The sequence below is a fragment of the Falco rusticolus genome, chromosome Z (assembly GCF_015220075.1).
Source record: "Falco rusticolus isolate bFalRus1 chromosome Z, bFalRus1.pri, whole genome shotgun sequence".
Lineage (NCBI taxonomy): Eukaryota > Metazoa > Chordata > Aves > Falconiformes > Falconidae > Falco > Falco rusticolus.
The window spans coordinates 71,100,927-71,113,515 of record NC_051210.1 but is presented as its reverse complement, the minus strand read 5'-3'; the positions used below and the strand labels follow the sequence as shown (position 1 = coordinate 71,113,515).

Here is a 12,589-nt window from a genome sequence, read left to right as displayed (position 1 = left end):
AGCCACCTATAAAAGCTACTTAGTGCAGAGCTCCTTAAGCTCTCTACTGCATTGGCATCATCCAGTTAAAAGAGAAGGAAGATGTCACACAAATATATATACACCTATACGTGTGAGATTCTCTACTGGGTCTCTGTCAGGTGACAACTGTACAGGGATACCAGCTAGTTTATTAAGACAGTTGATACTTGGTCTTCTTCATGTATGAAACAGAGAAGAAAGCTCATGTGGAAAACATTTACTCTGAATTTGGCCTCAGAAGAAGAGAAGTAAAGAAATTTTAAGCTACCTGTTAGCTCCTGGATTGTTCTGGATTGTCATAGGAAGAGTAATTGATTAGGTTGCTTAAGGGTATGTTTCTGTGATTGATTAAGCCAGTCCTACCTCTGTCCCTGGTTGCATGTTCCCACTTCCACATGTTTTCTTTCCTCCCTTGCCATTACACCAGCACCACCACCACCACCTAGCACAGCAGTAAACCTGTACAGGGAACTAATCTGGCAGAAATCTAACCCAGTAAAAAATAGTTCCTCCCCGGTTTAGCCCCCAAATGAGCTCATCTCAGTATCTGACAAGTCCTTTGAAGTAAGGACTTTAGGTCAGTCTAGCTTGGAGAAGAGGCTGAAGGGCAACCTCGTTGCTCTCTGCAGCTTCCTGGGGAGGGGGCGTGGGGAGGGAGGTGCTGATCCCTTCTGCCTGGGATCCGCTGACGGACACGCGGGAAGGGTTCAAAGCTGCGCCAGGGGAGGCTCAGACTGATGTCAGGAAGCACTTCTTCACCGAGAGGGTGGTCAGACACTGCAACAGGCTTCCTGGGGCGGTGGGCGATGCCCCAGGCCTGTCAGTGCTTCAGAGGCATTTGGCCAATGCCCTTAGTAACGAGCTTTAACCCTTGGTCAGCCCTGAAGCGGTGTCAGGCGGCTGGACCAGGTGACCGTTGTGCGTCCCTTCCAGCTGAAATACTCTATTCTAGTCTAGTCTATTAAAAGACTTAATTCTTCTATTAAAAGAATCAGCTTAAATTGTATTATTTTCCTGACTGTAGCAATCTAGTGTTGTTCACAGCATTATTCCCCTCAGTTTGAAGCTGTACATGCCTTTCCTTACCTTACTTAATTCGCCTGACACAGGACTTGGACAAAAGAGCCTGTAAGTGTCTCTCCTGAACCAAGGGCATTTCTCCAGTACTTTTTAGGTTTTCCCATCAAATATAGTTTGTGTGAAGAACCTTTAGAGAGGGTCATAATCTTAAAACTTTAGGATAAAAAAGGTCAAAAAGATGCAATAAGGCAGTACCAAGGTATGTATTATACAAGAAATAGTCCTCATGATTAAGAACAGCAACTCTGCTGCAGTCCTAAATTAAATCAATTGAGTAAAAAAAGTAACTAGTTAGCAACTAAACAATAATTAGCATAGTAAGAGCTAATTTTTAACATATAATCAGTAAAAGTCACAAAAAATCACCAAAAAAAGACTGCTGTAGTATTTAGGTATTGAATATTTAGATTAGGTACCTAGCATTTAGGTTCATCAGAACGGTTTCAAAGGGAACATGCCTCTCTACCTACATAAAGAAAACCAGAAAGTAAGGAAGGAGCATGTGATATACAAGGGGGGTGAGGGTAGGAGGAAGGTTCAATATGAAATTATGGAAAAAAATTAAAATCAGAAGCATGCAAATGAATTTGTGAGTCTGTGGTTCTTGTGGCAAGCAAAGAAAAAGATTAAGAATGATTGTGATTTTGTTGGCAACTTGAAGTATTTCTTACCACTAGAGAAGTTAATTTAACTTTTTCTCTCAAGCAAATACAGTTGTGGCCTTATCTGAAACTAGTTGTTGGAGGAAAAGGTGTCAGAACAAAATGGTAAATTAAGCAGAAATAAATGACCCAAAGAACAAAAGCATTCATTCCAGAGCTCTGCAGGAATGTAAGAACGAAATGGCTGTGCAGCTAACAAAAATGTACAGTGTCCCATTAAACTGGTAGGAGCCTGATTCTCTTACTGGCTTTTGCCCAATTTCTGTTATAGAACAAAATGTTATTTGCTTGCTGGTTATAAGGTCTTCTGGAAGAGGACTATTAACAGCTGTTACTTTAGTGCACTATTCTACCTAATTTAAGGTATTATTTTCCAGTTACTATGAATCTTTCTATTTCGTGTTAGAAAATAAAAGGTCTATACCTCACCTATTACAGAAAAGGTGTTGATAGGAACCTCATTCAACAGTGGTTTGAGTTTTACCGGTAAAGAGCAGAAGTGTATGTAACTCTTATGGGTGTGTTCTGTTTGAACTGGAAAGCACTAATAAAGAAAAGGCAGCTCTTGTACTGTCATTAATATATCACCTTGGAATTTCCTCTTGAAATATGCTTGAGTGATTTTTGATCAATTAAAAAGTGAAACTGCCTAGATTTTCTACTTTCTGAATGAAAATACAGCAGAGAGCATGGACATTGTAGAAAATATTAACTCCAAATAATGGTATGGCCTTAATTCCTGCATGTTTCTGAAATTAAATGAAGACCAGAAGCTCATAAGGATTCATTTTAAAAACTTCAGTTATTCAACAAAGCTTCTGCTTTTGTTCATTTAAAAACATCATGCCAATTAAAAACTTCCTTATTCTCTTTAAAATTATGAATTACTTGAAGTAGTGAAAAAAGCAATCCTCTCTATTAAATTTTTATATCTAAGTTTTCTAAGTGAGCCAAGGAGGAGGATAGTTCTGAAGTTCCTGAATGAGCATTTAGATCTGAATAAAGCCCCATCTCTTATCTTCTAAAAGTTATGGTTCTTTTTTTTTTTTTTTTTTCCTGATGTGGTGGTTTAAACCCACGTGTAGGTGTGCAACCTATTTCCTCTATGCAACACAAACTATCATGTGAAACAGCTCTCTACTGTTGTGAGACCAAGGCATTTTGTAATACAGTTAAGAACTTCATTTTCTCCATAGAGGATTTTGAAGTTTATTCCCAAATTCAATTTAAGAAATTCTATGTAAGTTGATGATGCTCTGGTAGATCATTACAATTTTTTTTTCTGTGAAAAAACCAAAACAAATAAAGAAGAAGCAGCATCTCCATAACAAATCTGTTCCTAAAAAACTATTACAAAAGTTTTGATGTTTTGTCTTGTTGCTTCAGATCCTGAGTTTAATGATCACTTCATCACACTTTGATGTTAATCCATTTAAGAAATTTTATATAGAATTTGTAATTTTCTTAGTGGTTACAGGTATACCCATAGTTTTTAAAGCCTGACATGAAGACTTTATTGTTCCTTTCTGGAACTGCAGCATCTAGAAGTGAAAACCCTAGGCCATTCATCACTGTGAATTCCTATCTAAGGTATAAGCAATCCCAAATTATATCTGCCATTTTTGCCATTTCCATCTCATTCCCATCACTGTCAGAATTATTTTCACCTTCTTCTCCTTTCAAGTTTTAAATCCTCTCTTCACTGTATTCATACAGATTGAATTTTATTTTAAACATCTACATTGGTATAAAAATGCACTGAAATGGTTTATTTCAAGGATTGTTCTGTCATCAAGATTATGTGCAAACCAAGTTTTCCATAAATTTGATGATACCGTTGACAAGAACACCTCAAAAATCTTTTTATAACTATAATCTGATTTGCTTCTTCATTATGAACAGTATAAATTATTCAGCAAAGTGGTTCTGTTATACAACTATACACATGTGTAGAATTCAGCTCCTTAACTTAAACATGCACTGCTGATTATTTCCAGAAAAAAATTAACAAATTCTGTTGAGAAATCTACTCCTCCCTGCAGCGCAGAAATGGTACACCATTTACCATTTGAGAAGTCAGGCTCTGATAGTGTCGATTGTTGATTAGTTGTTCTCTGTTACAAAGGGTAGTCAGAAACCTGCACAACAGGTTGTGGGAACTTGTTTCACACAAAGCTTTGCTTCATTAAAATTCTCAGAATTAGTCAGAAACTTGAAACTTTTACAGAGAAAGGCCAGCTCCAGTATTTAATCTTCTCAATCCTGACCATGGAGGGTGCTAAGCACTACAACTCTTACCACACACAAAGACATGGATGGTTGTTGAAATACTGCACACCTTCCAGAGGTTTAGTACCTTCTGCCAGGTCCAACTTCCCAATTTTATGTTGATACTTTATCATTGTGCCTATCTCTAAATCATCATTGTATGCTGTTACCTCACTCTTTAAAACATGTGAATGTTGGTTCTGAGAAGTGAAGTCAAAGAAGTCAAAGCTGCCTTGCCAAGTTTGACTTTCAGACAGGATGTAATACCCAGTATCATCACCATATATTCTAAAACCAAAAGAGATGGGTAAAATTATGCGGTTCTGCTTTCATTATTAGACACTACAGTGAGGAAATAATTTGCTTAAATTCCTTCTTGCACTGCTAAGGTCATTATGTGAACACAATCGATTTTCAGAAACATCTATGAAGCAACTACTACTATACCTATATTACAAGGAAAGAAACTGAGTCAGGGAAAGGTTCTTATGGCTTAGGCATGACTGCATATAAATTAACAGCAGTGCTAAGATTAGGGCTGAAGAATTAGTAACTACTGGGTGTCAACCAGTTCACTAGAATACATTACCAAGCACATTTTTCCCACATCTCAGAAATTCTTTTTGCAACTTCAGTGCTGGGTAATCCTGTAATTACGCATAGAGCACTTTAGAACAAAAAAAAAGCAGTAATTTTTGGCTCAACAGGTTTACATGGAACTTCAGAAACTCATTCTCACTATCAATAATATTCATTCAAACAGCCATTGACTCAGGTCCTGATTCTTTCTTAGGCTACTTTGTACTGCGTGGACAGTAGCGGACCAGATAATCGAGCCCTTATAGTATAGAGTCAGAACTAGTTCTTATAGCAGCCTCAGAAACCCTTACTAAATTCAGTGAGGCTTTGTACTAGTACAGAAATTAATTCATGTGGAACTAATTGCAGGACTGTGGTCTAAGTAAGAGACTGGCCTAGCTCTATTTGCTTGTTATCCTGTTGTCAAAATGTAGTGCTCATTAAGTTCTGAAACAATGGGTCCAGATGGATTCTTTATATCTGAGAAATGTGTTTCCCATATAAAAAGAAAATAATGAGTAACAGTGCAGGGGAATTTAGAACCTTACTGAAAAGAAGGAAAACTCTAAGGCAGGTCTTTAATCAAGAATAATTCAGAGGTCCTTCCTCTTTGCATTTTATGATCTACTTTTACCTAAAAAAAAATATAATTTATTCAAAATGCACTTTGACTACTTGAGTCTATAGAACATGAATGAGACTAAAACAAATGCCTTCTAGTCCCCCCGCTTTCTTCCATAGTGTGAACTCTGTGCTTGGTTCCAGTTGTCCTCTAATCATTTTTCTACCATTCTATGACACTGAAATTTTCTATCCTACACAAGAGATTTCTGGACTACTCTAACCTAGCTAACCTGCTGAAGTCTCTAGCGGCATGATCAGACAGTGGTCACTAACACAAGGGTTATAGCTCTTGCCTTACATGAGCAGATGGCAGCAAGCTAGTGTAGGAGGCATAACAGCATATTTTAGCTAGTAAAATTTGGCATGAAGATACTGTCTACTGTATGGATGTACCAATCTAAAATCTGATTTAAAAAAAGAAGGCAAAACCACAAAGTGATTAAGAATTGGAACTAGTAGTCTCCGGAAGTGTTCAATGTTATGGCATTTTCAGGACATCTCCAAGTGCTAACATGGTCTAGAAGTGAGCTTGAATGCTCTTCTGCCTCACATCACTGACCACACAGTTTCATGAAAAGCTTTAGGAAACATAAGTCTCCCTATCTGCCAAAAAGAGCAGTCCTACCCTACTCCAAGGTGCGTTGCTTGTACCTTGTACAATGTACCAAGGTACATTCCCTTGTGAAGATACCAACACTTGTGCAGTCATGCAAACAAATTATCTCTGGGAATTGACTTAGATGAAAATTAACCAAGTAAAATAAATTCTTTTTGCAGCAGGATCAATTCTCTGATCCAACTTTCTATACAGCCACAATTAGCACAAATGCCAGTACTAGACAGTGGGGAACAACATGAATTCAGGAATGGGAAGGAGGGATAGTTGAGTTTTACCATCTGTATGGTTAAGGTGTTCCAGATAAAGCCATGTATTGCCTGGCTGGATATAGAACACCTACATCAGATAGGCACCAAATCATTTGACATTCAGTAAAACGTAACTAGTTACGATAATAACAAAATAAGTTATTTGCTAACCAAAGAAGCAAATAAAGCAGTGGGTGTCAAGCACAGCACAAAATCTACAAAGTTCTAGCTGAGAAGTTTAGGTTGTCACATGTCAACCTATCACTTCCATTTGTAAATTATCTCAAGCACTATTTATCTGTTCCCAGCAAGATAAATGGATCCAGGCACTCCCTTACTCCACTCCCTCAGGCACTGAAACTCCACTTAATCATTCAGTAAGACCTTCCAACCCCTATTAGCCACTTTTTCACAAGTGCTTGTGTTTCTGAAGGTAGGCATGTGTAAAACTACTGACCTCCTGATGCTGTTTTGTCGTGTAAAGACCAAGCCACAAGGGCATTCTCAAATATGTCTGTCCTGGTTATCTCACCCAATCTGAAGCACATCGGCAGGATCAGGCCCCACAGAGTAAACAGGCACAGACAAGACTTATGCAGGTTGGTAGTTAGTATGTCTATGCATTGCATATATGATTACACTCAAAATTCCAGAATTCAAAGCACTTTGCTGCAGTAGCAGGGGCTGTTTCCTTTTCATTAGTGCTCAAGATGTACATTTTAGATTAATCCAGATTTTAAAATATAGCAGCACAAATAACCTTCTGATTCTGTTACAGTGAAAAAAAATGTAATGTCTTCAGTAGGACTACTCATAATAGTAGTTGGTATTTGTGGGAACAAACCGGGAGTGCAATCTAGGGCATACTAAAAAGTGCATCTTACAATCAGATACGTCAACTAAATACGAAATTATGATGTTCACATTCGGATGTTATTACTACTTTATAAGAGAAAGTCATGATATATTTTCCCTCTCTTCAGGTGTAATCCTTGGATTTTCTCTCCGATCATACAAGATGAGCTATCGGGAAGTCAAGTACTTTTCATTTCCAGGAGAATTACTCATGAGAATGCTGCAAATGTTGGTCCTGCCACTAATTGTATCCAGTTTAGTCACAGGTAAAAAAAGAAACATTTTTTTTTTCTTTTAAATAACTTGATAAAGCTACACACACCAAATCATAGCAAATGAACATTCTATGTCCTAGAAGACATGGAATTCCAAGGCAATCTAACTGTACAGGTTATTGTATGTAGTTGCTATGAAGCTGACTCTGCTCCCCACTTTCTTCTTTTATGTTCTGAACAGGTATTTCCTCCACAATGTCCTTTTGTTATCAAAGATAATGTGTCTCAGAAAAACAGTTCCAAGACCCAAGAAAGTATAAACTAGTGATCATGGGCAATAACCAATAACCATAAACTCACATCTGTAAAACATTTGTCTACATCCTAATCTTGTAACAACAGATTAGAAAAAATAGGTGATAGATGGGATAGACTGAGTGGTTTGGAAGAAAATTCTTCCCATCAGTTCTGGTTTCCTGTCTCCTGGTCATCAATTCTATCAAGCTTCAAGCCCTAAGTTTTTCCTTGTGCTAGAGATACAATATTTAATTTCTCATTATGATGTACGCCATTTCATTCCACCTAAGTTTCATGGAAGAGCCCTGAGGTTTTTTTATGAATGTTGATGGTGCATCTGTGTTGTTTATCCTATTAATTATCTGAAGAAAAGAAATCATGGACTTTGGTCTATCGGCATATCAGTGGTATAACTTGTGGAGAACTTAACTAAAACTGCCCACTCTGCAGTCCTAAGATCTAAACACCTAATACCCTACCTTAACTGTCAGAGGATCCAGAGACTATAAGCTGTTCTCAATTTCACTGATTTCAAAATATTTTAATGTTAAGATCTCTTCTCACAAATGCAAATGAACATAGACTGCATCTTCACAGATATCAAAGACGGTATGTATATATATATATATAACCTGTTAATATAAGAGCAGAAACTAGGGTATTCACATTTACAAAATCATTTGCCTTCACATATTTCAAGGAGAAAGCAAGGTTTGTTTCTGTATGTGTATTATACAGATACTGAAAGTTTAATGAACCCTGAAATTAGACAGAAATTTATAAATCTTGTAGAGGAAACAATAACAGGTTTTATTCCCAACCAGTATATAACTGATGACAGGTTGTATCTCCTCAATGTTTTCTTGTACCTTTCACCTGCAGAACTCTCCAGGTTGGCTGGACACTGATAGAATAACCACTAAAAGCAGAAAAGGAGACAAATTTACCATTTTTCAGTGTCAGATGGTCCATTTTGTAGGATGAGTTATTGCAGGAGAATTTACCTGCTCAGTTCCTTGTACCTCTGCACCCATATTGGCTCTCTGAGAGAGCTCAAGTTAAAACAGAAAATTAGGTAGATCGTCTTACATAAGGATTTAAATTTACTTTCAAAATTCTAAGTAGGAACACTTTGTTCAGGTACAGATCAGCAAATCCACCTCAGAGAGTCACAAGTGTCATAAGGAGCTGGCCTTGCAGTAAAACAGGTTAATTTACTGTATCACCAGGTCTTTTGTGAAATTTCAGAATAATTACTTTCCAACTAATTCTATTCTGAAAAGAACCTTCAGTCTCTGGATTCAACAGTACCCCTCTTTTTGATGGCTTTTTTTCTCTTTAAATTCTCTGGAGCCATTTATCCTTTTTTATGTCTTTTTTTCATAACAATAGTTTTCTTTATTACACAAAGGTTTTTGGCAAAGAAAATGTTATCTACCTATAAGATCTGTCTTATTATCATACAAGTGCCTGGTAATATTAAGTGGATTATTCCTAGGAGTTCCCCTTTGAAGTAGAGACAGTAATTTTCAAGGTGAATAACTAACATTTTAAATTTCTTTATGCAGGCAGAGAACAATCGGAGAAAACTGGTTGCAGTTCACAAATGACAGATTTCATTCTTTTTTAAAATTGCAAAATACAATAGGACTATGTCTTTTTTCAGGGGATTAAAAGACATTTCCCTGTTTATTGCTAAAAACTGTGGATAAACTGTTTTCCACACATATTCTTCATATAGCATACACAATTATTTTTTTTAGAAGATGGTCTTACATATTTGCTGCAGAACTGTCATACCCAAGTAAATATACAGGTATTATTGAATAACTAAATAATAATGAACTATAACCTTTACATGTGCACTACTGTGCAATTTTGTAGATGTTATTTGTTTATTTTTTAACACATCATAAGATAGTTCATTGGGTAAAATTCTTATGCTTCTAAAGTCAGTCTCAAGACCAATCTTGGCATCCATGAGTCAAATCTTTTATTTCCTGTATTTTTTTTGGCAAAGCAAAGTGGATGCCTTTTAACTAAGCTCAAAAAGATTCCTCCAGGGTCTTGCACACTGATTATATAATTTCTTCTTATGATTGGAAATTAACTGAATACATGTTTTTGCTGTCTGCAGACATGACAGTGCCTCTCAGATACAATGTTCTGGGTTTCCATTTGTATTTATGTAAGTGTGCTCAATATGACTGGTTATGACAGTATCAGAACACATGGTCTCTGAGGTATTAGAAATAGCCTGGGGATGATTACATTCCCGTGCAAATTTTGTGAATGTCGAAGAAATTAGAACCATAAAAACATAACTATATTTTTTATAAATACATATATATGTATAAACTATATAAAAATAGTTATATGTAAGTGAAAGATAGATTGAGAAACTGAAGACTTCTGCTACACAAGTAAAGAGTTCTGATGTTTATTCACAGAGTCTTGGGAAAATATACTATAAAGGGTGAAGTCAACGCAGTCACATTTCTCTATTAGACTGTTTTGGTACTTTCATGAAAGAAACAATGCAGAATCACATTCAGAGGTTTTTACTCACATTTGCCTTATGACACATGGCTCAAGCAAGTATGCAGTTTTCCCTATGAGATTCTATCTCCTGATATGTATGTTACCAGACATGTACCAACAGCTGCTTGGGAGAAAACAGAAGTTACTTGCATACCTTTCACCATCTTTCACTGTTTATAGGAAAATATGATTATATGAATATCTGTATTCTTTATCTTTTGTGGTTTAGACACAAATCTACCTGCATACTCAGTGCTGGTCTTTATTCTCTACAGTCTTTCAAACAGGAGAACTCCTAAGTCAGCATTACCAATTAGTATCTCTTAAAAAGCCAAAGGCAAAATTAAAGCATGGTATATGGGAGGCAGCATAAATAGTTAAAGAAATAGATGAAACTCCCATTTGGATTATTTTATGGCCAAATCTGACCTGAATTCTTATGCAAACATAGGTCTGATAATTTTGCTTCATTTCTGTTTTGAATCTGCTGCAGTTGTAGGAGTTCAAAATATTTTATACCTCCTTATTTCATTAGACTTGAAGTATTTAACATAAACAAATTGCTTGACACAATTATTTTAAAATATGCATTGTCCCTAAAAGGTATATAAAATAATATGCATATGTATATGATAAAAATTAAACTCATCATGAAGTAGGCAAAGGCTGCAAGATTTGCGCCAGCATTAAGAGCACTGTACATTAACATTTTTTGAGCTGTTACAGCAAGACCATAATGAAATTGAAATTCCATCCTTTCAAACTGGCCAAGTTCTACCTGCACATTTCAGTGATTCGTTGAATATAAGGGCATCAGAACAAGTTAAATTTTCTTAACCAAACTATATATTTCCTGCAATTACATTCACAAAAATAATGCATGATCAGTCTTTATAAAAAGCATAGTAGGATCATAACATTTGTGACAAATATTAAAGCTAGAAAAATTTTATAAGGGTTATTTGCAAATATTTCGCACAATTCCTGTCTCAGCTCAGTTTAATAGACAGGCTGCTTTTCCTTCCCAAAAATTTTGGAAGCTTGGCATTTAGTTATACAGGGACCACTACTTTTAGATGCAAGTAAACTAGTATCAAATCCTGTGCATTTCTTTCAAATATCTTTGTCTGGTAAAATATAGCAAAGCATAAAAATCCCAGTCAAGATCTGAGACTAATTTTTGTTGTACATAGCAGGAACAGTAAGAAAATAGGTTTACTAACATAAATCAAGCTGGGGAAAGAGAAAGGGAATGCAGACACAGTGGAACAGTGAGGTCCACTGTCTCGCCAAAGGTTGTAACAGATTCAAGGAAAGATCCCAGTCACCAATACCAGTACAACACACTGTGAATTAGATGATAATGCTTGTCCAAACTGTTAATAGGCATAGCACTAACATGGTACAAATGAACCTTAATCACACACAAGGATTCTATGTGCAAGATTCTGTACAAACATAAAGACTGTGAATCTTCTTACACAAAAGAAGGCTGTATAGTAAGAGTTTAGAAGACTGAGTGTGCAAAATTTACCTCAAAGAAGAAAAGCAACTTAGTATGTAGTGTGTAGCACATCTATTTTTATATGTACTCACCTTTCTAATTCAAATAATGCCATGACTATCTTTCATGTATTCTGGAAGACAGAAACCTCCCTACCTTTGACACAACATTTCAATAACAGGCTACAATATTGACAACTGCAGGAGACAAAAGTTCCTTTCCTTTAGGCAGGCTGAGACACACAAGATTTTCTCCTCAGGTTTTTTTCAACATATTCATAGTATTTCCACTACAGAAACTATAGAAAGTGTTGACAAAGTGCAGAAAGCTGGCATTTCCATGTGTGGGTGTTTCTTAACTAACCCTGGATGTACATATGATGCTTTTGATTTCAGCACTCAAAGGACTGCAGTGAATGGGGACAATGTTAAAAACAAGTAATAAGGAATATGATCTATCCCCTCACTAAGATAAAAAGAAAGACATACAAAGTGACTCAAGCAATGAAATAAAACATAAGCAGAGATCACAATTAGCAGCCAAGTTGTAGATGTAGTTGCTTGAAATTACCTATAATGAAACAAGGATAGTATTCACAGAAACAACTGAACTCAAAATAGTATCCAAGCCACTCCTTTATGTAAGTCAGGAAAAATGCAGCATCTGCATACGAACAGATTCAACTGCTGCAAAACCAGATTTTGCTCAAAGCAACTTATGGGTGTAAAATGAGGAAAATTAATGCTGTGACATGTTGTATAACCTTAGGCATATCATGTCCCTTTTGTATCCCTGCCTTCTTTCTCCTTTCGGGTGTAGCACTGATGAAGTTTTTTTATAGCTACTAAGCAAAAAAGAAAATGACTATACATGATCAAAATTTTAATGGAGGCATGTAGATGAAGTTGTCACAGCTCAGCAGACACAAAGCATATAACTATTCCAGTTTTATCAGTGTAGAGATGGAAATAAAGAAATAATTACAGCAAGAATGGTATATGGGACCATACTGACAGTTACTGTAGAAATACCACACCATGAAGTTAAAAAAAAACTTCTACTGAAGTTAGCATATG

At 36.2% G+C, this 12,589-nt stretch overlaps 1 protein-coding gene across 1 annotated transcript in view; it reads left to right on the top strand.

Moving 5' to 3' along the window:
* The window catches only part of SLC1A3 (solute carrier family 1 member 3), a 68,221-nt gene that overhangs the window by 13,801 nt on the left and 41,831 nt on the right, over window positions 1-12,589 (top strand). Inside the window, exon 3 of the mRNA XM_037372986.1 lies at window positions 7,085-7,222. Coding sequence (XP_037228883.1) covers window positions 7,085-7,222 — 138 coding nt within the window. The remainder of the gene's footprint in view (window positions 1-7,084; window positions 7,223-12,589) is intronic.